This window comes from Dromiciops gliroides, chromosome 3, assembly GCF_019393635.1.
Source record: "Dromiciops gliroides isolate mDroGli1 chromosome 3, mDroGli1.pri, whole genome shotgun sequence".
In the NCBI taxonomy this organism is placed as follows: Eukaryota; Metazoa; Chordata; class Mammalia; order Microbiotheria; family Microbiotheriidae; genus Dromiciops; species Dromiciops gliroides.
Window position 1 is genome coordinate 668809386 of NC_057863.1, and position 27054 is coordinate 668836439.

The following is a 27054-nucleotide window of genomic DNA, read 5'->3' on the forward strand; positions in this document are numbered from 1 at the left end:
TGGCCCCTAAGCAGGGCTGCAAACACATACCAAGAGCTGCCATGGGGAGGGGAGAGCCGTCCAAGCTTGGAGATGAGCCTGTGAAAAGACCCCAGATTGGGAGATGCAATGTCATGCCCTGGGAACGTAAAACCGAGGGTTAGGGTGATGGAGATAGTGGGAAAGAAGCCTAGAAAGAGGGGTTGGTTGCAGACTGAGAAGGGTCTGAAGTAGATCCTGAAGCTCCCTAAGCGGGGCACTGGGTCTCTGGCAATCTCCACGAGTCAGATCGGTTGAGGAGTGATGCGGCTTGGAGAAGGCTGAGAGGGGCGCCACGGGGAGGCGGGGCGGGAGGTTGTAAAAGCACAAGCAGCCACCGGACAAGGGCCGAGCAGTTCCAGAGCTCTCTGCATGTCTCAGGGTGCACTGAAGTCCCTTCTTACTTTGCTTTACTAACAGGGCCACTGACAGCAGGAACCGCTTACAGCCTCCAGGGCATGTGTAGAAACCTTGCCGGGTAGGCGGACTACGTTTCCCAGGGATCTCTGCTGCCGCCAGTCGCAAGCAGTGGCCATGGAAACGGGGACAGGCTGGCTCGCAGAGGAGGCAAGACCGGAAGAGGAAGGGACCGATTCAGGCAGGTGCTTAACGTCACTTCCGCTTCCACGTGACGCTAGTGTCTCAGACGCGTTTTGCATCTGCCTTGGCTTCCTTCCGATTTCAGCCACCACTGGCACTGGAAGCTCCGCGTCCCGGGCTGGAGTGGGTAAGACCTGAAAGCCGGGGGAGGCTAGGCCGAGCTGGGCGAAAGGGAGACCAGCATACGCTTGCGTCTGGTTCCGGATCCTCTGGGGATGTGCCTAGGCGAGGGAAAAAGAAGGGGGAGCGGTCCGGAAGAGCGGCGCCTGCGCAGAGCCCCCCTCGCCCTCATGTAGCCACTCCCCGAGCGCGAGGGGGCGCTCGGATAGGCGAGGCCCGCGCCGCTGCCCCACCCCGCCCCGCCTCCATCCTCCAGACCCCGCCCCGCAGGCTGTCTGACCCCCAAGACCCCACGGGGCTTCGATTCCCTTTACCCGCTCCCTGCTACCCAGCCTGGTGCCTGACTGCCTCCAGTAGCAGTCCTGGAGCACCTGCTGTGTGCCTGGCCCGGAGCACCAGCACTGATTCGGTACCCACTGTATACCTGGCCCTGGGCTATGCCATGGGCATACACGCTGCGCTCAAGGAGCGCCCAGTCAGATGGGTGCGGGACAAGAGTTCGAATCCTGTCTGGGACCCCCGTTCGCCCTGCGGCCAAGCCAGTTTCCCCCCTCCGCTGTAAAAGAAGGGGGGCCCACACCGCCCGCCTGGCATCGCTCGTGGGTATCGCCTCAGATGCGGTGGGCTTGAAGAGCCTCAGCGCTTCTCGGGGGCAGACGGCCCCTGGGTCATCTCCCCGGGAGGGGGTCCGAGGTCCGGGGCGCCGGCTGCGTCTTTCTCATGGGCCCCTTTCATCCCGCCAGCTCTGCCTTCCGGAGTGGACCCTCGCCTGGAGGAGGGCATGGCCCCGGTGCTGACCGCCAGGACCCCGCAGGTGGGTGGCAGGGCGTCTCGGCCCCCTCATGCGGGGCTGGGGGGTGTTTTCTGGAACACGACCCTCCAGACCTTCCCCATACATTTCCTCTTTGTGTCAGGGTCTCTGACAGCTGCAGTTGAGGACCACCCCCCCTTATTTCTCTGTGCCTCGAAGCTGATCAGTGTTGGTGCTGTACTATGACAGCCTCAGAAATGGGCGGATTTGCCAAGATTCTAAGGCAGAGAAGGCGGCCATGGGTCTGACAAGCCCAGGTTTTGAAATGTTTTGTTCGTGGCACCTCTCCTTATTGATCTCTGATTTGCAAGGCTCTAAGAGAGCCTTAACTTGTTGTTGTTGAGTCCCACTCCTCACGACCCCATTGGGGGTTCTCTTGGCAGAGAGAGTGCAGGGCTTCGCTATTTCCTTCTCCAGCTCATTTTACTGAGGAGGAAACTGAGGCCAACGGGGTGACTTCCCCAGGGTCACCCAGCTAGTAAGTGAGGCTGGACTTCACCTCAAGAAGATGTCTTCCTGACTTAGGCCCACTGCCCAGCTGCTCTCTAGTAACACTTAATAAAGGCTTATTGATTAATTGATTTGCCTTTGATCATAATGTATTTGCTTTGCTTTTAATGGGAGCTCGTGCCTTACCTGAAGTCAGCGTTGCACCTCCTGCTTCTTCGGATTGGGTTAATTCACCATAGGATTAATTCCAGCCCTTCACTTTGAATTTTTGTGAAACCCTGTCCTTTAAATGGGTTTTTTTTAAGCAATAAATTGTTTGATTTTGGTTTTTATTTCATTCTCTTTGTATTTTTGAATCCACTCCTTTAATATTCAAGATAAAACATTTTTTAAGGTTGGTTTTCATTCATTCCCTTAGATTTTATTGTTAATTTTGTGTTCTTTCAGCACAAGATGCCTTACTCTGCTTGGTTTTCCTTCTTTGCTTTTACATTGCCACATGTTTACTTGCTAGTAGAAATCTTTTGGCTTCAATCTTGAGTAATCTTCCCAGTGATCTCTTTGGTTACCCGTGTCTTGTTTTATTTTACAGCTTTAGTGAGATTAATGTTCATTCACAGATGTTAAATTATTATTTCAATTCCTACTATGTGGCAGGCACAGTTCGAAGCACTGAAGATTCAAAAAGAGGCAGAAGAAGGTCCCTGCCTTCAAGGGGCTCATGATCTTACGGGGGAGACAAGCAGGCAGAACATATTTGCAAACACACTTTATATGGGCTCGATAGGAAATAATTCACAGAAGGAAGGCACTGGCATGAAGAGGGGGTTGGAAAGGATTCCTAGAGAAGGTGGGGTTTTATTAAAGAGGCGGGGGCACAGTGTGACTAGTTTTGGTGGTGACCTTTCTCTTCTGCTTTCTTTTTTTTTTTTTTTTTTAGTGAGGCAATTGGGGTTAAGTGACTTGCCCAGGGTCACACAGCTAGTAAGTGTGAAGTGTCTGAGGCCGGATTTGAACTCAGGTACTCCTGACTCCAGGGCCAGTGCTCTATCCGCTTAGCCACCTAGCTGCCCCTTCTGCTTTCTTTTTTCTGCATTCCTGCCTGTGAATTTGTTCCAAGTTCTCTGACTCTTTATATTTGTCATTTCTTGTTGCACAGTACTGCTGCATTCCTGTCCTACGATTTACAAGTCCGTTAATGTGCTTAGGGATTGAATCTGAGAATGAGATCGCTGGGTCAAAGGGGAAAGGGTGGAAGGAAGTAAACATTGGTATCACACCTGCTATGTGCCAAGCACGGTGCTTAGCACCTCACAAATATCGTCTCATCCCACCATTACAACGAGGGGGGAGGGGTGCTGTTTTTGTTCCGTTTTCACAGTCAAGGAAACAGAGGCCAAAGGTCACCTGCTTGACCCAGGGTCTGAGGCTAGATTTGGGATTATGTCTGTCCTGACTGAGTGCTCTGACCATGGAACCACCTCAGTTTCCAAGGATGGGATCAGGTGAGTTACTGGTATTTTAGAATGTTAAACTGTTTTCCACCTGAATGCATCACAGGCCCACTTTGTGGGTGGATTGTAAGATTCCTGGTCCTGTAATAAGCAGTAGGTTTCTGATTGTGTACAACTTTTCCCCCTTCCAATCCAAGACCAGACAAGAAAAAGAATAACTGATGAATATTTGTTGGTTTTGTATTTCTGGATATTAATTTCCTAAATAAGGCAGTATTAGAAGTGATCTCTAATTTTTTTATGCCCAGTTTCTCTCCCTTCCCGTCCAAAACTGGAGGAGACAGAGTAACTGATGAATGTTTGTTAGTCTTCAGGGTATGAATATCTGAAATAAATCACTATAAAAAGTACAGTAAGTCTTAAGAGAAAGATGTATATGACCGTTGTCACCTTCTTTTACCTGTGTATCAGTCTTTGCTCTGTCTTGGGCCAGTTTAAGGGTTAACCAGGGTTTGGTGAGAGAATGTAGGAAGGACTCCCATCAGGGTTGGATTGAATGAGTGAAAGAGAGACAAGACCAGACCCGCACTTTAGGAAGGTCACTTGGACAGCCAAGTGGAGGGCAGACTGGACCAGAGAGACCTGGTAGAAGGAGCTGAGAGACCGAACTGGGGTGGTGGACGTGTCAAAGAAGGGGGCACGTGCAAGGGATGAAACAGGCAGAAAGAACAGATTGGGTAGGGATGGGGTAAGTGAGGAATGGAGGAGGATGCTTGAGTTGCAAATCTGAGGCCCTGGGAGGATGGTGGTGCCCTCAGCATTAGGTAGGAAGAGAGGAGAGTTTGGGGGGGAAAGAGAATGAATCCAATTTGGGAGCCGGTGAGTCATTTGGAGATGTGCCATATGCATCTGAAGACTTGAGACCAGAGAGGAGGACAAGAGGATGAGGTGATCTGAGAATCATCAGCATAAAAATGATCATTGGATCCATGGGAGCTGATGCGATCAGCAAGGGAAGTTGGTGCTTGTCCTCAGGCTAGCAGATCATAAATTGATGGTCAGTGGTCTCTCTTGGTAACCAAATACGAAACCATGGAGGTCCCTGAACGCTGAAATACCTTTGGAAGAGAAGTTGCCCCACAGGTAAAAATCAACCTTGATTGGTGAACAGTTAGTGAGGGGGTGGGCAAAAAGTCTTCAGCTCCTCCTTCTGAGAATATATCTGGCTCAGGAGATTCAGGTGCCTCTAGCAGTCTTGGCAAAGGCATCCATCTCTACCCAGCCGGCTGTGGTTGGTTTTCTCCTCCATAATCTGGGCCACTCTAACCCTAATGGAGAGGCTGCAAGGACACAAGACTTCACCTAGATTAGACTGTTTATAAGGCTTTTATCTAGCCTCCCAAGGTTGAAGAGTATGGGCCCATAGCATTTGAGCAGTCTAATCTATCAGCAAAGATTGTCCGGCTTATAGGGGCTGGTCTTTGAATGAGTAAATAAAGGGGAAAACCTTCATTCTAATTTAGTAATTGATTATTCATAAAATAGAAAAATAATCGCTTCTCTCAGTGGCCAGGAAAGCTGAGTCATCAAGGGCTTCAGGTGTCTATAAGTGCAAGAAGATGGAAAGAGGAAGAAAGACAAAGGTTTAAGATGAAAGCCAGGTTGTTACTCATGGAGTAGGCTTTCCAGAGGGCGTGGGGCAGGGCAGGTCACTTTGGAGTGCGACACTGTGGGCAGGAGTGGGCAGCTGGACAGAGAACCCAGGTGGCATTCAGAGTTCCTGTGCTGGGACAGGCATAGTAAGGTGGGAATTCGTTAATCCTCGTGATCACAGTCCCTAATAATTTGGCCTCAGGATGGAGTGTCCACTCAGGACATCAGGCAACACTGCATAACGAGAAGCTAGTTGGAGGAGGGGGAGATGGCCGGCCCAGGAAAGGTAGGATGCTCACACTGCGTACAGTGGCACATGTTGATGCCCACCAGGCTTCCCCTGAGGCAAGTCCATTGTGGCACCAAAGTGCATCATGGGCTGTGACCGATAGGATTTTGTGCTCAAGCTCCCTAGAAGGTGGACTCCTGGAAGGGAAAGGCTTTTCATTTCCTGTTTGTAGCCAACATTTCGCACAGTGTCTCACTGATCTTTGTTGCAGTGTTGAGGATTTAGGAACCTGGAGTCACATGGCTGTCACTGACAATAGAGCTGGCATCCGCTGAAAGCCAAATGCTCCTGAGAATTGGACCCTCTGGTGGCTGAGCACTTGGGGGCTGATCCTTGAATGCCTGTTCCTTTGTTTTCTCTTTAAGGAATCCCTTACATTCAATGATGTTGCTGTGGAATTTACTTGTGAGGAATGGAGACACCTGGCCCCTCCTCAGAAAGAGTTGTACAGGGAGGTGATGCTGGAGAACTACAGGAACTTAGTCCGCCTCGGTGAGGACGACTTTGGCAGTGATTCAGTTTCTGTTCTTTTTGAGGGTTGAGGGTGTGTGTGTGTGTGTGTGTGTGTGTGTGTGTGTGGTGGGGGGGAGGGTGTTCTCTTGAGCAGCAGTATGGAGACTAGAATTATTAACTGTTTTGTAGCCAGGAAGCTGTATACTGTCACCAGGAGTGTATCGTACCTGAAGTTTTATATCCTCCTTTTCTATTCCCTAAAGTCCAAGGTCAGATAATTACATGAAAGTTTCCATGCACTTAACTTGAGTCAAAATAATGACTTTTTCTGAGATCAAATCTACTATATGATCTATTTCTTCCATTTTGTGCATGTTTTAAAGGTCTTTTGTAGCACTTTCTGGGCCTTACTAGCATACCTTCTTTCCTTGAAAGGGAAGGAATAGGATTAATTTCTGGAATGGCTGTGTCCTCAGTAATGCCCTTTTCCCAATGAATAGGACTTACAGTTTCCAAACCAGATGTGATCTCCCAGTTGGAGAGAAGGGAAGCACCCTGGACACCAGGAGGAATCCAGAGAAGTAGCTGTCCAGGTGAGTGGCTCATTGGAATAACTGGTCACTTGGTCAGTCTAGGAAAGCCCCAGTAACACCTAGAACATAGCTGTCTCCTATTGGCCGCCCAGGCCTTGGGAGAAGAGCTGACATTGTATGGCATGAGCTCTCTCCTGGAATCTCATCTGGACATCAACAGTTCAGTGTCCTGACATCTCTCCCCTCATCGTGTCCCTCTAGTGGCAGAGAAGGGGATACCTCCCTCAGCAGGAGTTGGGACTTTGTCTTCCACCTTCTGCGCCTGTTTTCACTGGAAGGGGGCCACATAGGAAGGAGATCCAATCGTGTATTTTTTCATAGGCTGCCATGGCCAACTAGTTCATGACCAAGTGGTCAGCCTAGTGGTGACCAGTCTCTCCATACTTAGGTAGGCTCACCCCAGGGCCTGTCATCACACCTGACCTCACTGGAGGATGGTTGTAGTTATTGGGAAGGTTTTTGTAATGTCAAGCCTTAATTTGCCTCTTTCCAACATATACCCATTGCTCTAAGGGCAACTAGGTGGTACAATGGATAAAGCACTGGCCCTGGAGTCAGGAGGACCTGAGTTCAAATCTTACCTCAAACACTAACTAGCTGTGTGACCTTGGGCAAGTCACTTAACCCCCATTGCCTTAAACATTAGGGGCCATCTCCAGTTGTCCTGATATGTATCTTGCCACTGGACCCAGCTGGCTCTGGAGGAGAGAGTGAGGCTGGTGACCTTTGACAGCCCTTCTTCACTTAAAGCCAATTCACTGCAAGTCATGACATCACCTCCCAATGTCATGGTCCTCTTCAAGAACTAAGGACAACTGGGCAGCTAGGTGGCGCAGTGGATAGAGCACCGGCCCTGGAGTCAGGAGCACCTGAGTTCAAATCCAGCCTCAGACACTTAACACTTACTGGCCGTGTGACCCTGGGCAAGTCACTTAACCCTAATTGCCTCACTAAAAAAAACAAAAACAAAAACAAAAAACTACGGGACAACCAACAACAACCCATTGCTTCTAGTTCTGCTTCCTGGGGCCAAACAGAACAAATTTAGTTAATCTGACTTTAGCTTGTCAGCCTTTCACAAATTCCACAGTGTGGAGTGTGCCCCAGATCTTCTCTTCCCACCAAACACCCCCAGTGTCTTCATTGAGTTATATGACAGCAGGGACTTAAGGCCCCAACATTCTGGTTTCCCACCTCTGCACACTTCTTTACTGAGGTGCCCAGAAATGGACTGCACAGCCATCAGCAACTTCCCTGATACCAGAAGATAACTGGGAGGTGATCTGGGGCTCTTAGTGGACTGCAAGCTCAGCGTGAGTCAGCAGTGAGCTATGGTGGCATTAAGGGAAGCATAGAGTTGAGAAGGGGGTGCTGAGAGGCTCCTTGTACCCAGCCCTGATCAGATCACATCTGGAGAGTTGTGTTCTGTTTGCAGGATTCAGAGGCAAGTTCACTGACCTGGACTTTGTGGGATCTGTTCACTTCCTTTTTGTTCCTTTAAATTGGCACAGCATTCATCCAACCTAGCAATGTCTCACCCATTCAACCTGCTGTCTCAGAGGTCACTGGCAGTGGCTCAGTAATCACTCCTGTCAGCTCTTTCAGTGGGATACAATACACCTCAGCCAGGAGCTCTCTTATTATCACTTCCCTTTTAGTCCCTCTTGTTCTTTGGCCAAAGAAGCTGGGTATGGGCAGCTTTATCTTTTCCCCATCTAATCTCAGAATAATCCTATCTGCTTTTGGATCTTCTTTTCCCTTATTCAGTTTAAAACAAGCCTTTTGGTGTCCTCTACAACCCAAGAACATTCTGAGATTTTTCTCTATCATCCTATTGTCTGCCTCTTTTCAGCGCATGTGTTTTGTTTGTTTTTTTTTCTGGACATGTCTTTCCTTTATTTTAACTTCGAGGAGCCTATTTAAGCTTTCTGAGTTTTAATGTCCTTACACATGTGTATCATAATACCTGACTCAGTCACAGGATATGTGTATATATGTGGATCAAATAAGTGGGGAAGAGTTATAAAACAGTAAATCAGTGGAAGGTTTTCATCCAGCAGTGAATCTCCCATCCATGAATCAAAGTCATTCCAAATTCCTTGAAAAATATAACAGAGGGAACCTAGTTCAGCCAACTCTCTGATCAAAAACAGTAGGTAAAATATAAAACATAGAGATACATGCTCAACAAAGGTGTTCCTTCATCACTGTGATGGAAAACCCTGTGCAGAGTTCACATTGAGAAAGGATTCTCTGTACATGGTATGGTATTTCCAGATGACACCATAATGGTTTCATTAAGTCCCAAAACATTGCAGAATGTCCTGGGATAAACCTGTAAGCACTAAAGAGAATTTGTTCTGACCTTCCATTCAGGAAAGGTCTTGTGGATGAAAGATTTCTATTGGCAACTCAGTTACACAATCAGGTATTGATTAAACATCTATGATGTTTCAGGTATTATTCTAGGCACTTGGGATTTGGGTACAAAAAGTGCAACATTCTCCATTCACAAGGAACTTCTATTCTAACAGGGGAAATAACAAGTGTATGTATAGGTATAAGTAGATACAACATCAATATAAAGTTAATATATACATATATATGTAATAGCTACCACATATATGTGTGTGTGTGTGTATTCAAACTAGTTAAATACAAGATAGTTTTGGAGGGAAGACATTACCAATTGAGAGAGAGATCAGGAAAGGTTAAAAGCAGAAGATGGTGTCCAGATCATGGCATAAAGGCATACGGTCTAGCTAAAGAACTTGTCCATCAATGTATATATCTGGGGGAAATTGTGTATACACATACATACATAAGCAAACACACATACATGTGTATATATAAACATGCATGCATGCATGCATACATATTATGTATGTGTTATTTGACCCCAAATTAAAGAGTAGGAGTACAGTGGATTCAATTGCATTTAGAAAATTCAAATCTCCTATAATGACCCTCAAATTTTCTCTCCCCCTTACAAAAACCAAATGGCTTGACTGTCTTTAATAATGACTCAGCATAGTAGAAGTCAAGTAAGAATTAGCTTCACGCTAACTGAATAAACATAAGCATAACTCTCCAAGTCAAAAGACTGTAATTGGTTAAAAAACCATTAGATTGAGAACAGAAATGTCCACGTGCAATGGACATTAATGAGATAACAATTTTTGTATTCTGTCCTAATATTTAACTCCTTTGATTTCCATTTCCTCATTTATAATGTCAGACACTGTGCTATTTGACTCCTGTAATCACTTCTAATTGATGGTTCTATGGTTCTCTTATTGCTAATATAGTTCTAGTAGGAATTATTTAATGGTTCAGATCTGAAGTAATCATTAAATGGTCCAAATAGTCTCTTTTTTAAAAAATTATTTTGTTTTTAGTTTTTTTTTCCAATTACATGTAAAGATTTTTTTGAGTTCCAAATTTTTCTCCCACCCTCTCTTCCCTCCCCCTTCCCAAATCAGTGCATGTGTTGTTGGTTTTTTGTTTTGGTGAGGCAGTTGGGCTTAAGTGACTTTCCCAGGGTCACACAGCTAGTAAGTATCAAGTGTCTGAGGCTGGATTTGAACTCAGGTACTCCTGACTCCGGGGCTGGTGCTCTATCCACTCACTGTGCCACCTAGCTGCCCCAGTGCATATGTTTTGTTTTGTTTTGTTTTTTGGGGTGAGGCAATTGGGGTTAAGTAACTTGCCCAGGGTCACACAGCTAGTACATGTCAAGTGTCTGAGGCTGGATTTGAACTCAGGTCCTCCTGAATCCAGGGCCAGTGCTCTACCCACTGTGCCATCTAGCTGCCCCTGTGCATATGTTTTAAAAACCTCATCTGCCCCTTCACACTTGTTTACTTTATATTAAATAATAACCACTAGCACTAATAGAGCAGTTTGAAGTTTGCAAAGTGCTTTATAAATATTACCTAGTCCTCTCAGCAACCCTGAGAGGTGGTCTAGAAATCATTAACTCTATTCTGTTTTGGTTAGAGAGAGAGCACCAGCAGGTGTCCACGAAGTTAAAGTTCTTTTATCATTGCCTGTATCATGCCTCTGTGCCAGACTTGCTATTCGTTTCCTTTTTTTAAATATAATTTTTATTTTGTACATTTAAACATGACAAACTTGATCCTTTCTCCATAAACTCAACTGGAGAGGTAAGTTCATACTCAACTCTGGTCTTTTCATCGATAGTGCTTACAAATCTTCTATTCCATTTTTCTTCTTGTAGTTTTATATCCACCTTTGATGAAAGGTAGCTATTCATGGCTGTAACAGTCCATCTTTGATCTTTTGTAATATATATTACAAGAGCTCTTCTCATATTCATATTAGAAGTTGCCAGAGCTTGTAGACTCTTAACTCTTGTTTTAAGGTACACAATATTTGCCATATTTTTTTTTTCTTTGAGAGCAATGGATCTTAGCAATGACATGCCTGAGACTTCTGTGACTTGCTTAAGAAGATGATTGGTGGATCTTATCTTTCCTTTGCCTCTGGTTTTATTGGATGTAGGCCGTTTTTTTCATAAAGTCTCAAAATAGTGTCCAAGCTGGGTTTTTTTTCTCCATGGTTTTTCAGGGGCTCTAGTGATTTTTAATTTCTCTCTCTTTTCTAGGTCCCCCCCCCTCCCAATATATCGACTTATGTCTTCTTTCTTTCTTTGTTTTGTTTTTTAATGTTTTGATTTTTTTTCTATTTCTTGCTATCTTATAAAGTCATTGATTTATGTTTGGGCCATTGTTTTCAGGGAGTCCTTTACTTTGGTAGAGTTTTACTACTTTTCTAAGCTATTTCTTCTAATTCTTTTCATCAGAACTTTTATTTCACTTTTTTATCTATGGCTTAATTTCTAGATATTCTTATAGCCTTTATGGAAAATCCATTTTTTTTTAACGGGGCAGTGGGGGTTAAGTGACTGGCCCAGGGTCAGACAGCTAGTAAGTGTCAAGTGCCTGAGGCCGAATTTGAACTCAGGCACTCCTGAATCCAGGGCCGGTGCTCTATCCACTGCGACACCTAGCCGCCCCTGAAAATCCATTTTTAAAGTCTCTACTTAGAGTTGTTTCAGAGTTACTTATATTTTCTCTTAAGGTTGTTGATAGCTTAGTTTCTTCCTTTGAAAGTAGCAATAACAGCATTTATGTGGCATTTTTAAAGGTTTTCAAAGTGCTTTGCAAATATAATATTATTCATCCTCACAAAAACTCTGAGAGGTAGCTTCTATTATTATCCCCATTTTGTAAATAAGGAAACTATGGCGGATAGAGTTTAAGTGATTAGCCTAAGTTCACACAGCTACTTATTGTCTGAGGCTGGATTCAAACTTGAGTCTTCCTCCCTCCCAGCTCCAGTGCTCTATCCTCTGCATCATCTTGCCTGTTCATATCATTTGATCATTTCTCTATTGGGCAATGGCTCTTTTTCTTAAATATTTGATCATTTCATTATATGTCCTGGATATGAGACTTTTACTAGAGAAATTTGCTGCAGATTTTTTTCCCATTTAACTATTCTTCTTCTAAGTTTAACTGCACTGGTTTTATTTCTACAGAAACTTTTCTATTTTATGTGATCATAATTGCCCATTTTGTCTTCTACTAGCTATTTGATCTCATTTGGTCATGAACTCTTCTAGCCATAGTTAATAAGGGTATTTTTATCATTGCTCCTTTAATTTGTTTAGGACATAACCTAGTCAGATAATAGAATTTTTTGAAGCTTATTGTGGTATATGGTATAAGAGCTTCATCTAAACTTAATTTCTGCTGGACTACTTTTCCAGCTTTCCCGGCATTTTTTGCAAATCATCCTTCCAACAATGAAGATCATAACTAATTTATTCTGTGCACGGTGTGCGCCTTCTCTCATATGTTAAGCACTCAGTGCTCCTAAAATGGCAAATGGATTTCTTGCTTTCTCCCAACATCATGAATGGACCAGTAGAATACTCTGTCTCTGTCATACTCCCTCTTGCCGTTCAATTAAGCTAGGATAAAATATCTTGATGAAGTCCTTTATTCACGTTCTTCAGAGTTCTTTGGTTGTATGTTGCATGTGCCTCTGCACTGTTCTTTGTGTGATATTCACCTTTAGTTCCTCTGAGGCCGTGGTGTGGTCCACAGTTTCTGCCATAAAGCAATATCAGCAAAATGCTTACATTTTTTAAAGTGCCTTTGTGTTCAGCTTCATTGTTTCCCAAAGGCCATCCATATTGTTCACCTTTTCAAGTATGGGAAAAGGTAGATCTCCTTGTCTGTACTGTCGGTTACTGATACACATCCTTTTAGACAGGCTCTACAAGGCAACATCCAAGTGCATATTAAGTCTGGGCCACACCTTCATTCATTCACTTGGTCTTTCTTTTGTGGATGGACAGGTTGGATTTCTTTGAGTGATTTTAATTAATTAATTTGTTTGTTAATTTAGAATTTTCCCCCACCTTACATGTAAAAACAAATCTTAACATCGATTTTTAAAACTTTGTGTTCCAAATTCTCATCCTTCCTTCCTATCCCCTCACTTAAGAACTCAAGCAATTCAATATAAGTTATATATGTGCAGTCGTGCAAAACATAGCAGACCAAAAAACTTTAGAAAAAGGAACTAACAACAACAACAACAAAATATACTTCTATCTGTATTCAGGTACCATCAGTTCTTTCTCTGTAGATGGATTGCATTTTTCACAAGTCCTTCAGAATTCTCTTGGATCATTGTATTGCTGAAAATAAGTCATTTACAGCAGATCATCTTACAGTATTGCTGTTATTTTGTATACAGTACATTTCACTTTGCAGCAGCTCATGTAAGTCTTTCCAGGTTTTTCTGATAGCATATATGAGTGATTTTAAATCTCTTCCACAGTGCTTGATATAGTCATCACAATGTTACTTCCACAATTCTTAAAATAACTAGATGTGAACATACCAAGATATACATAGGGCTAATAGTTAGGACTTGAAAACAATTTTATCAGAAATAAAGGAAGACCTAAATAATTAGGAGTAGGAATAATTTTTTTTTAAGATAGGATATGCCAACATAATGAAAATGGCAATACTTGCTAAAAGAATTTACAGATTTGATGTAAATTAGCTATAAGATATTATGTACATTTAAATAAAATAATAACATGTCATTTGGAAGAAGAAACGATCAAGAGAAATAATAATAAAGATTTTAATAAATAAAAGTCTAGCATTATCATATCTCAAAATTATGTTGTAAAGAGGTGATGATCAAAACTATTAACTACTATTTAAAATAAAATAGTACAGTCCAGTAAGTAAAGGGCCCTAAAAAAGTAAGACTCAAAACCCAATGTGTCTGTAAACTAAAGAACACAAACTCCTAGGGGAGGGTCTTTTAGTTTTAGAGGCAATACTGGGGAAAATAGAAAGTTTGATAAATAATATTTAGAAAGTAATTTCTCTTATGAGAATATGCAAAACAGGTCTATGTATATATGTATGGCAAAAGTAACAAAGAACACAATTACATCTTTTTTCCTTCATTCAGATTGGGAGGCTACTCATGAAACTAAGGAGTTTGCTCTAAAGCTGGGGATTTCAGTAGAAGAATCATCCCAAGAAGGAGGCATAGAAGGCATTCTTCATTTATCCACTTTACAAGAAGCCTGGGAACATGATGATGCAGCATTAGAAAGACAGGAGAACAATGAGGAAAAACATGCTTGGAAAGTAAAAATAGCTCAAAAGAAAGGTGCAAATAAGCCAAAAAGCTACAAATATGACAGAAGCATCAGTCTGGGGCACCTTTCTTTTGCACGACAGAGATCATCTTTAGGAATGAGCCTCCTTAAACGAGATACAAATAGAAAGCACTTAAGACTTTCTACAGACCTAAGAAAATATAATAGAATGTATTCAAAGAAGATATTTTTCAAATATAATGACTATGGGAAATTCTTTAAACATAATTCAGACTTTACTGAAAATCATAGGCTTCATAATGAAGAGAAACGTTATCAATGTAATGAATGTGGGAAAGCCTTCAGCCAGAGGGCCAGTCTTATTCAACATCATAGAATTCATACTGGAGAGAAACCTTTTGAATGTAATGTGTGTGGGAAGGCTTTTCGCCAGAGCACTGGACTTAATCAACACCAGACAGTTCATACTGGAGAGAAACGTTATGAGTGTAATGAATGTGGAAAGGCCTTCCGCCTGAGAAAACAATTGATTCAACATTATAGGATTCATACTGGAGAAAAGCCTTATGAGTGTAATGAATGTGGGAAAGCCTTCCGCCAAAGTTCACAACTTACTCAACATCAGACAATTCATACTGGAGAGAAACCTTATGAGTGTGAGGAATGTGGGAAGGCCTTCCGCCTGAGAACATTGCTTATTCAACATCATAAAATTCATACTGGGAAGAAACCTTATAGATGTGATGAATGTGGGAAGGCCTTCCGCCTCAGTTCACAGCTTATTCAACATCAGACAATTCATAATGGAAAGGAGCCTTATGGATGTAATGTATGTGGAAAGGCCTTTCATCAGAGAGCTCAACTTAATCAACATCAGACAGTCCATTTCAGGGAGAAGCCTTATGAATGTAATGAATGTGGGAAGACCTTTCGCAATAGTACATGCCTTATTCAACATCAGACAATTCATACTGGAGAAAAACCATATGAATGTCGTGAGTGTGGGAAAGCCTTCAGATTGAGCTCTTATCTTACACGGCATCAGAGAATTCATACTGGAGAGAAACCTTATAAATGTGATCAATGTGGGAAGGCTTTCTGCCAGAGCTCACAGCTTACTCAGCATCAGACAATTCATACTGGAGAGAAACCTTATGTATGCAATGAATGTGGGAAGGCCTTTAGTCAGAAAACAGAACTTACTAGGCATCAGACAATTCATACTGGAGAGAAACCTTATGAATGCAATGAATGTGGGAAGGCTTTCCGCCGGAAAGCAGGACTTGTTGAGCATAAGATAATTCATACTGGAGAGAAAACTCATAGATGTAATGAATGTGGGAAGGCCTTTCGCTGGAAGACAGGACTTACTATTCATCAGAAAATTCATAGTGGAGAAAAACAGTATGAATGTAATGAATGTGGCAGTGCCTTCCGCCTGAAAAGACAGCTTACTCAACATCAAAGGCTTCATACTGGTGACAAACTTTGTGAATGTGATCAATGTGGGATGGTTTTTAGCCAGAGTAGAAACCTTATTCGACATCAGAGAATCCATAGTGGAGAAAAACCTTATGAGTGTACTGAATGTGGGAAGGCCTTCCGCCTAAAGGCACGTCTTACCAAACATCTGACAGTTCATACTGGTGAGAAACATTTTGAATGTAGTGAATGTGGGAAGGCCTTCCGCCAGAAGCCACATCTTACTGAACATCAGACAATTCATAGTGGTGAGAAACCCTTTGAATGTAATGAATGTGGGAAGGCCTTCCGCTTGAGGACACAGCTTATTCAACATCATAGAATTCATACTGGTGAGAAACCATTTGAATGTAATGTATGTGGCAAGGCTTTCAGTCACAGGACAGAACGTAATCGACATTATAGAATTCATACTGGAGAGAAACGTTATGAATGTAATGAATGTGGGAGGGCCTTCCGTTTGAGCACACACCTTACTCGGCATAAGAGAATTCATACTGGGGAAAAACCTTATGAATGTAATGAATGTGAGATGGCCTTCCGACTGAAAGCACAACTTACTCATCATCAGAGAATTCATATTAGAGAGAACCTTTAAAAGTGTTATTTAGGAAAAGCTTTCTTCTGGAACAAACAATATTAATACAAAACAGAAAAGGCTTGTCCATATTATAAATATAGAATGTCTTTTAGCTAGATGACAACTTATGAAATAGTAAGAATTTCTTGCTGAGAAGCCATATAAATAGGAGGGAAGGAATAAAATTAAAGAATTGAATAAAAAGGAAACCCCATAGGTGAAACCGATTGTATTATTTTCCCACAGCAGTGATTCAAGACTTTTTTCTATCTCTTCAAAGTACTCTCCAACTTCCTCCCCAAACCCTAATACTTCAACTGATTGAGATTTTTAACTGATTTAAGCATTTATATTATGGAATCTCATCTTCATCTACAATTCCACAAGTGTGAATTTTTCAATTACCTTCTGTCATACTTCCTGCAAAGGTTTATTTAGAATAAAAAAGTCCATTTTCCATTGGAAATGGTTTGTTATTGTTATTCAGTCATTTCATTCATGGTCGACTCTTCATGACCCCATTTGATATTTTCTTGGCAAAGATACTGGAATGGCTTGCCATTTCCTTCTCCAGTTTATTTTACTGATGAGGAAACTGAGGCAAACAGGGCTAAATGACTTGCCCAGAGTCACACAGATAGTCTCTGTAGCCGGATTTGAACAGCCCAAATTGAACTCCAGTATTCCTGACTTCAGACCTGGCACTATCCACTGCAACAGCTAGTTTCCCTGGAAATATTGTAAAAGTTTGTAAAATTCAATCTGAAAATGTTTTAAAATAATAAGCTGAAACTCCACAACTATTGGTATGTTCAACCCCAGATCAAACTTTGTTCCACAATGATAGTGTTACTGTACCTTGACCTTGGAAAACTAATCAGATCATCAGATGGTGACATGGTGACATGGCTTCTTCATCTGTTAGTGTTTGGGAGATTGGGGCTGGGTGAACACCTTCAAGTGGATCCTAGTTTTCTGCATCCTTTATTGTAAACACTGGGTCCAGTTATGTTGTTTCTCTTTCCCTTCCTGTGAGCTAGTCACAAGCCTTTGCCCATTCTCTGATTTATCAGCAATTCTTTTACAATCATAAATCTGTTTCTAGTCCTAATTGCATGAAAGTATTTGGGGAGGGAATAAGAAAGACTTGAGAATCCTCAGCTCTTTCTTTGCAACTATGGAAAGCTAAACTCTTAGGAAAATGTACCCCACCCTATCCTCTCCTCCTTGAGCTCTAAATTACGAGTAGGATGCAAGTTCTTGTGGTCTTAAGGGCCCTGCAGGATTCACATTCTCTACTGACCTGTTTTTCCTTAAGTCAGGAATAGGTAGGAATTGCATGCTCAATTCACTGATCTGCTTTTTCTCTATTTTACTGATATAAACATATAGAAATAAAAATTCCAATAAGTACTGCTTTGGCTGCATCCCATAAATTTTGGTATTTTGTCTCATTGCCATTCTCTCTCATGAAATTATTCTTTCTTTCTTTCTTTCTTTCTTTCTTTCTTTCTTTCGTGAGGCAATTGGGGTTAAGTGACTTGCCCAGGGTCACACAGCTAGTAAGTGTCAAGTGTCTGAGGCCAGATTTGAACTCAGGTCCTCCTGACTCCAGGGCTGGTGCTCTATCCACTGCGCCACCTAGCTGCCCCTGAAATTATTGTTTCTATGATTTGTTCTTTGACCCACTCATTCTTTATGATTAGAGTATTTAGTTTCCAGTTATTTTTAATCCGTTTGCATGGCCCTTTATTGAATATAATTTTATTGCATTATGGTCTCTAGAGGATGAATTTAATATTTTTGCTTTTCTGTATTTGGTTATGAGGTTATATGGTCAGCTTTTGTGAAGGTGCTATGTTCAGTTGAAAAAAAAAAGGTATACTCCTTTTTATTCTCATTCAGTTTTCTCAAGGGGTCTATTACATCTAACATTTCTAAATTTCTATTCATCTCCTTAACTTATAGTTAGATTTATCTAGTTCTGAGAGGGGAAAGTTGAGGTCCCCTACTGGTATAGTTTTACTCTTTTCCTTTAAGAATTTGTATGCTATTCCACTTAGTATATGTATGTTTAATATTATTGCTTCATTGTCTATGGTACTTTTCAGCAAAATGTAGTTTCCCTGCTTATCTATTAATTAGGTTAATTTTTTTTGCTTTGTATAAGGTCATGATTGCTAACCAATGTGGGGGGGGGGAGGGTTAACCTCAGCTGAAGCATAATAGATTCTGCTTCAGCTCCTTATTTTTACTTTGTGTCTCTTTTTCAGGTGTGTTTCTTGTAAAGAACATATTGTTGGATTCTTTTTTTGGGGTGGGGGGGCAGGGCAATGGGGGTTAAGTGACTTGCCCAGGGTCACACAGCTAGCAAGTGTCGAGTGTCTGAAGCTGGATCTCAACTCAGGTCCTCCTGAATCCAAGGCTACTGTTTTGTCCACTGCACCACCTTGCTGCCCCCATATTGTTGGATTCTAATCCATTCTGCTGTCCACTTCTGTTTTAAGGGTGAATTCATCCCATTCACAGTTATAATTGCTGTGCCTTTCCCTCCATCCTATTTTTAACTTTATCTTCTCTCTTTTTACCCTATTCTTCCTCAAAACTTTGTTTTGCTTCTGACTAATCTACCTAAATCTACCCTCCCTTCTATTAGCCCTCCTCTTCTCTTATCCCCTTTTCCTACTTCCCTGTTGGGTAAGATAGATTTCACAGCCAACTAAATGCATGTTATTTCCTTTTTGAGCCAATTCTGATGAGAGAAATGTAAGCATTACCCACCACCCCTTCCCCAGCTTCCCTTCCAATGTAAAAGCTGTAACTTTTGTGTCTCTTTTATGTGAGATAATTTTCTCCCATTTTCCCTCTCACTTCCCCCTTCTCCCAATGCATTTTTTTTCTTTCTTGCCCCTTAATTTTACTTTTTAAAAATCATCCTATCATAGTCAACTCACTTATGGCCTTTGTCTATATATAATCCTTCTAACTACCCTAATAATAATAAAGGTCCTAGGAGTTACAATTATCATCTTCCCATATAGGAATGTAAACAATTTAATCTTATTGATTCCCTTATGATTTCTTTTTAATGTTTACCATTTATGCTTCTCTTGAATCTTATATTTGCAAGTCAAATTTTCTATTCAGCTCTGGCCTTTTAATCAGGAATGCTTGAAAGTTCTCAATTTTGTTGAATGTCCATTTTTTTTTTCTCCAGAGGGATTATATTCAGTTTTGCTAGATAGGTTATCTTGGTTGTAATCCTAGACTGTCTTTTCTTAATTTTCTTGCATCTCTCTCATTTATTTTCCCAGTTTTTCCTCTCCCTCTCTTACTTGGTTTTTTAAATCCTATTTGAACTTTTCCAGGAATTCTTGTTGGAGTTGTCGCCAATTTTTTTTTCTTTGAGGTTTTGCTTATAGCAGCTTTGACATTTTCTTCTGGGTTTATGTCTTGATCTTTCCTGTCATTATAGTAAGTTGTTATGGTTGTTATTTTTATTGTTATTTGCTCATTTTTCCAGCTTTTTTTTTTTACTTTTAATTTGATGCTAAAGTTGGGCTCTGCTCATATGGTGGAGGGGCCACTGTCCCAAGATTCAGGCCTTGTATGCTACTATTTTCAGAACTAGCCCTAGGGGTCTATAGGTGTTCAGTGCTTTCAAGGTGGTGTGTCCTAAAGAGAAATGTCATCATTGCTCTTTTGGCCTATGCTCTGGTATTTACCCAGAAAAGGACCTTATTTCCCTATAGCCACCAATGCCAGCATTCCTCCTGGCCTTGGGACTATGACCAAATTCCCTGCTCTTGCTGCAGCCCCAATTGCTAGGGCTGCGCTCTGTCTTCAAAGTGAAACTGGGGTCCCTTCTCCCCTATCAGCAACCAACCATAAGCACTCCTTTCCACCCTGTAACCAAGACCAGGGCCCCTGCTCCCCTGCAGTCTCAAGTGTTATTGTTCCTTTCAGCCCTTGGACTGTGACCCAGAACCACATATGGACAAACGCAACAGGGTCCTGAACCCAGTACCAACAAAGGATCCCTGGCAACCTCCTACTGACCAGTTGTCCAACCTCTCCCCACTACAATCAATGGGCTGAAATCTCCTGAAGCTGTTGCTGCCACCATGTGGCCATTTCCAAGACCTGCTGCTGGCACTGGTGTATCCAGCATCGAGTGGTCTGTGCTGCTGTCTTTCAGGCCCAACCACCACCCTGGCGAAACACCTTTCCTGGCAATCCCCTAAGATATCTTGGGCAGGACAATTGTTTCACCCATCTTTTTGTTGGTTCTGTTTCTCCGGAATTCAATTTGGGCATTATTTTAGTTATTTCGAGGGGAATTTGGGAGAGCGTGGCCGAGTTCTCTACTCCTCATTGGTGCCCTGAACAAGAATGTATCTTTGATACCTCCCAACAAGTGATTATCCAGCTGTTACTTGAAGACTTCTTATCAAGAGTCAATCCTATTTTTGTCAGGAAGTTTTTATTTCAAAGCTGAAGTTGTATCTTTCTAATTTCCTAATATTCTTATTTGTGTTCTTTAAGACTGAATCAGGGCTAGTTTAATCCAAGCAAATTTAGGATTGAAATATGGTGGGAAAATTTATGAACCATAGAATGCAGTTAAAACTTTAAGATTTAAAAGGATACAATTCAAATAAAATGACACCACTCCCTTCTGCCTCTGTCTCTATCATGGCAGTGGCCGTGCTAAGTCAAAAAAAAAAATGTCTGTGAAGGACAGTAAGAGTTCTTTTAAATTTTTGGCACTATTTCCCCACAGGCAAAGTCGTTTATGCTTCAGGCAACAAAGAAACCAAAACCAATGACCCTGCTGCACTCTATCCTTTGTTGGTAAGATGAGAAAAATTCCATAGAGCATCTTTCACCACTAAAATAACAATTTTCACTTCAGGATGAAACCTAGTATAAGCAATATTGGAGTCACACTTAATATAAATAAATAGTCATTTAGAAAGGACAATTCCTGGAGTGGAGGTAATGTGAAGGGCAGTTAAGAGAATGTCTCTTGTTATCAAAGTAGTGAGGACCAGGAGCATCCCCAGGAAAATCAGGTTCACAGCCAAGTAAGGACTGTCACTTCCATGCTGTAATTGCTTCTCTCACAAATACTTATCTGTCATGAGTCTCATATATGCAGCCTGACTCGAGATGGTTCCAGCATGAAACCTCTGCTTACTAACACAATGTTTGCTGTCCCACCAGCAAACCACCCCAGTTTGAAAGACCTATTAAGGAGTGGAAAACAAACTTCATCCCTTTAGATGCTCCTGTGTCAGTTGTATGAAGCTTACCAAGAAGTCTAATAATCCTAATTGCTTTCTACAGACCATTTCTTGTTATGGTTATGAAAAGAATTGCATCTCCCCATAGCATTAAAAAAGCAATGTGCCTTCCAATAAGTCCACAGCTTTGTTGTCCAGAGCATTTCTAGGAAGTTGTCTAAACTGCCCACTTAGGGAAGGGAAGAGGCCAAATACCTGAAAATTAAGGGAGGAGGGGAAACCTTTTCCTTAGATTTTTTTTCCATAGATTTTATAAAATATTGTGAGGGAACAGTAGCCTCAAGCCTAGGTGTCTACACAGGGGAATGAGTAAGGAAAGGCTGGAAGGTTAAGTGGCTTCATATCTCAAAGTAGTCCACCTTTGTTAGGGGACTTTCTGAAGGCGAGATCTAGAGAGTACTGGACCAGAGAGCCCTCCTACCTCTGGGTGGTGGGGCACCCAAACCTGGTAATCAGTTGTGTGATGCCAGTCAGCTGTCTAAGGATAGTATGAATGATGGAAAGTAGTCAATGTGATGGCAATAAGCTTTTTCTTGGACCCTTTTCTGGTAACATGGGTGCCCTGATTAGAGGGAATAGGATCCGTAAAGAGCAAGAACGTTAGTAACACCAGCCTGAGGCTTCCATGTAGCCTGTGGCTGTAGGAACCCAGCCATAGAGAGTATTTTCAAGGTGATGTGGGATAGGTCATCACACCTTTGCTGAGGCCAACAGCTCTTGAGACAGACCAGCTCAAGCCTTCACCCAACCAGAGAGTAGCTAATGACATTCTGGACTGGAGCAAAATCTATTATGCTTTACATAAACTCAGAAAAGCAACAGTAAATATAGACAAGATAAAATGAGATAATGTGGGAATTTGCATTATGCTTAAAAGGCAGCCTATAATGAAGCAATCTCAATAGTTAATGTGTGTGTGTGTGTGTGTGTGTGTGTATATATATATATATATATATATGTGTGTGTGTGTGTGTGTGGATACTTAAAGGAAATAGATGAATACTTACAAAAATACAAAGTACCAAGATTAACAAAAGAAGAAAGATTATGTAAATAACCCAGCATCAGAAAAAGAAATTGAACAATCTACAAATGAGATCTTTAAAAAATAAACTCAGGGGCAGCTAGGTGGTGCAGTGGATAGAGCACCAGCCCTGGATTCAGGGGGACCTGAGTTCAAATCTGGCCTCAGACACTTAGCACTAGCTGTGTGACCCTGGGCAAGTCACTTAACCCCAATTGCCTCACACACACAAATAATAAATAAATAAACTCAAGACCAAGTGAATTGTACCAACATTTAAAGAACAATTCCCATTAATGAAGTAATAATATTTGTAAAAAGTGCTTAGCACAATGCCTGGCACATAGACACTTATTAATGCTTAATTCCTCCCCAATAATTAAACTATTTATAGAATCATCAATATAAAGATGGTCATTAAATCCATGAGAGCTGATGAGATTACCAAGTGAAAGAAAAGTAGGCGGACGACCATGGATCAGCACCTTGAAGAGCCACAGGCCACAGTGTGGCTGTGCAGTCCGATACAGGAGCCAGAGCTCCTGAGTGACTTATAACCAGTAACTGTTGCATCCCGTGTTGTATCTACCCCATGAGGAAGAGGAACTGGAGTGTCCTCTCCAGGGTGCTGGCCTGGGAGGATCTATTGGAAAACAAGCTGTTGCCCATGCAACAGGTTTTCCATCTCCTCAACATTGGTGGATCCAAAGGAGAGGCAGGGCCAATACAGTTTAGCACCAGTGCCACCGCAGGAGTTGCCAGAGGGATGTGATGTCCAACATCCAACTGCCTAAGGGACTCCAACTCCTGATTTTTCCTCGGGGTTAACTCCTGAAGCCTTTCCCATATCTGGGTATAGCCACAAGGCAGCGGAGGTTTCAAACCAGGGTTTCCTTCCCCTAGGCGGCTTGCCTACCAAGGCTAATGAGCCCCACCTGCCCGAAGCGACTGGTTTTAAGGCGCCAGTGACTTGCCTTCGACCCTTCTCCTGTTAGTGGAAACAGTTCAGCCACGAGAAGGCCAGGAGTTGGGCTTCAGTTATCTGAGGCTATTTGAGACGCACACTACGGGAGCATTTTATAGAGAGTGGAAGCTTATCCCCACTCCCACCCTGGCATGACAAACCTTTGGAACCACATGAGCTGGTAGAGTGGGAGATATTGAAGATAAGGGAGAGGAGAGGTGAAAGAAGAGGAAATGAAATGGAATAGGATCACTTGAATCAGTGAAGGGGCTAGCCTTGGTAAGGAGTAAGGCCACTTCATTATGTGATACAGGGATAAAGGAGTAGGATGGATCAAGTAAAGGATTTTTGAGAATGTGGGAGCCTTAGCATATTTTTAGGCAGTAGGGAATTATTACTGTTTCTATTTTATAGATGAGCAAACAGGTTAAGTGACTTACCCAGGGTTGCATAGCTGGCATTTGTCTCAAGCCACATGTGAACTCAGGTCTTCCTGACTCCAGGCTCAACACTGTATTCTACTACCTAGTTACCTTGAATGTTTCAGTAGGCAATGAAAGAATGATGATGTGAGAGAGTAGGGAAGATAAAGGACGCAATCAACAGGAAGACAGAACAGAATAGAATCATGAACATTGAAAAGGGTTAAACTTGGCAAGGAAAAGGGTCACCTCTTGATTTGAGATAGGTAAAGGTGGAGATAGTGGTAGAAGGCAGCTGGGAAATGTGATTTGAGAAGAGGAAACTTGAACTTAATTTTTTTCAGTGAAATGTGAGGCAACATTCTCATTGGATACAGTGGTGGGAGGGAGACCCTTGAGAGGTATGAGGGAAGGTTGAAAAGCTTTGGGAAAAAGCAATGTGGTGAGTGGGATAGTTAGTCTAATAATTAGGGAGATATAAAATGATTGTCTTGCTGCAGTAATGGGACAGTTCAAGTTATGTAACAAATCTGTAGTGAGTCCATTCAGCTTGGTTTCATGATTTTCTCCACCTTTGTTTGGCAGGATGATTAGTAGAAGCAAAACTATACAAAGTGGGAGGCTGAGATTTGGCAGGACAGGAACAGCAGTGGGATAAAGGGACTAGGGATTTGAGAGGATAGTGTAGAATTGAACTGATTCACCAAAGGGTCAGGATGGAGAAGGAGAGTGTGGGCAGTGCAAGAGTGATGCTCTGGGAAAGAACTGGGAGATAGAGGGATGGGAAGTCATGATGAGAATGAAGCTCTATACAGTCAGTTAAAACAAGACCTGGAGCTGACTGTGTGTGTCTCAGATCATGAGCTTCTTGCAAAATTCAGACTTAAATTGAAGAAAGTAGGAAAAACCATCAAACAATGTAGGTATAAGCTAAATAACATCCTTTATGAAGGGGTGGATAGATTTAAGGGATGAGATCTGTTAGATTGCCTGAAGAACTATGGACAGAGGTTCCCAATATTGTATAGGAAGCAATAACAACAACAACAACAACAACAAAACATTCCAAAGAAAAAGAAGGGTGGGAAAGCAAGATGGCTGTCTGATGAATCTTTACACATAGCTGAGGAAAGAAGGAAAACAAAAGGGAAAGAAGGGAAATGATATTCCCAACTGAATGCAGAATTCCCGAGAATAGCAAGGAGAGATAAGGTTTCTTAAATGGCCAATGCAAAGTAGAAGAAATTAGAATGGGAAAGGCAAAATATCTTCAAGAAAACTAGAGATATCAAGGGAAATTTTCATGCAAAATTGGGTATGATAAAAGACAGAAATGGTAAGGACTTCACAGAAACAGAATAAATTAAGAAGAGGTGGCAAGAATACACAAAACTATACAAGAAAGATCTTAACATCACCAATAACCACAATGTCCAGAGTCAGACATTCTAGAGAATAAAGTCAAATGAGCATTAGGAAGCATTGCTAACAATAAGGTTAGTCAAAGTGATGGAATCCCAGCTGAGCTATTTAAAATCCTAAAAGACGACTGTGTTAAACTGTTGCACTCTATATGTCAGTAAATTTGGAAACTCAACAGTGGCCACTGGATTGGAAAAAAAAAACAGTTTATGTCCCAATATTTAAGGGCAATGACAAAGAATGTTCAAATTACTGAATATTCATTTCACACACCAGCAAGATTCTGTTTAAGATTCTGCAAGCTAAGCTTCAGCAGTGTGTGAACCAGGAATTGCCATAAGAGCAGGCTAATTTTCAAAGAGGCAGAGGAACTAGAGACCAAATTGCCAACAATCACTGGATTAGGGAGTTCCAGAAAAACATGTACTTTTGCTGCAGTGACTACACTAAAATCTTTGACTCTGTGCACCACAACAGAATGTGGCAAGTCCTCAAAGAGATAGGAGTACTAAATCATCTTACTTCTCTCCTGAGGAAACTGTAGGCAGGTTAGAACTGAACATGGAACAACTAATTGGTTTAAGATTGGAGGGGGCAGCTAGGTGGTGCAGTGGATAAAGCACTGGCCCTGGAGTCAAGAGGACCTGAGTTCAAGTCTGACCTCAGACATTTGACACTTACTAGCTGTGTGACCCTGGGCAAGTCACTTAACCCCCATTGCCCCAGAAAAAAATACAAAAAAAAAAAAGATTGGAAAAGGACAAGGTTGTATATTGTCACCTTATTTAACTTTTATGTAGAGTAGTACATCATGTGAAATGGAAGGCTGGATAAATCAAAAGCTGGAATTAAGGTTGCCAGGAGAAATATCAATTATCTCAGATAAGCAGATGATACCATTCTGATGGCAGAAAGTGAAGAGAAATTAAGCTTCTTGATGAGGGTGAAAGAGGAGAATGCATATGCTGGCTTGAAACTTAACATTAAAAAAAAAAAAAAGGAAAACCTAAGATCTTGACAATTGGTCCCATCACTTCCTGGTAAAGAAGGAGAAGAAATGGAAGCAGTGTGAAGTTCTCTATTCTTGGACTCAAAACCATGAAATTAAAATGTTGCTCCTTGGAAGGAAAGCTATGACAGATCAAGGCAGCATACTAAAAAGCAGAGACAAAAGTCCATATAGTCAAATCACTATATGGCTGTAAGAGTTGGACCATAAGGTTGGCTGAACATTGCAGAATCAATGGTTTTGGATTGTGCTGCTGGAGAAGACTTTTGAGAGTCCCTTGGACAGCAAGGAGGCCAAATCAGTCAACACTTAATTCAGGCTATTCATTGGAAGGTTAAATATTGAAGCTGAAGCTGAAATACTTTGGTCAAATAATGAGAGGCGGGCACTCTACTGGAAAAGACCCTGATGTTGGGAAAGATTGAAAGCAAAAGGAAAATGGGATGCCGGAGGATGAAATGGATAGATAGTATCATGGAAACAACAAACATGAACTTGGACACTCTTAGAGAGATAGTGGAAGAAAGAAGGGCCTGGTGTGCTGTGGTCCATGGGGTCATGGAGAATCAAACAGAATAAATGAATGAACAACAACAAGGACTACGATTACCCTGGCCTCCTCTACCTGAAGGCCAGGTATGTTACTGTTCACAACTTCCCCAGGGGTCTTTAGTATCTGTAAAGGGGGCTTAAGGGTTTCTAGTCTCTTTCTCATTGGCT

General features: G+C 41.9%; 1 protein-coding gene across 2 annotated transcripts; it reads left to right on the top strand.

Annotated features, from left to right (window-relative positions):
* The first annotated feature begins 88 nt into the window (after positions 1 to 88).
* LOC122750318 (zinc finger protein 420-like) lies at positions 89 to 17600 on the top strand. Of its 2 annotated transcripts, XM_043997022.1 has the most exons (5): positions 89 to 745; positions 1482 to 1552; positions 5761 to 5887; positions 6349 to 6441; positions 13972 to 17600. In XM_043997022.1, exons 1-5 carry the CDS (start codon positions 553 to 555, stop codon positions 16203 to 16205), a joined length of 2718 nt encoding a protein of 905 aa, XP_043852957.1. In that variant the 5' UTR covers positions 89 to 552; the 3' UTR covers positions 16206 to 17600. The 2 variants fall into 2 exon arrangements, with proteins under 2 accessions (XP_043852957.1, XP_043852958.1); XM_043997023.1 differs by lacking the exons at positions 89 to 745; positions 1482 to 1552 and adding an exon at positions 2983 to 3504.
* The last annotated feature ends 9454 nt before the right edge of the window (positions 17601 to 27054 follow it).

Coding starts and splice junctions, on each gene's coding strand:
- LOC122750318 (XM_043997022.1), top strand. CDS start 553: ATGGAAACGGGGACAGGCTGGCTCGCAGAGGAGGCAAGACCGGAAGAG. Junction 1,553..5,760: donor TGACCGCCAGGACCCCGCAG/GTGGGTGGCAGG, acceptor TTTCTCTTTAAG/GAATCCCTTACATTCAATGA. Junction 5,888..6,348: donor CAGGAACTTAGTCCGCCTCG/GTGAGGACGACT, acceptor CCCAATGAATAG/GACTTACAGTTTCCAAACCA.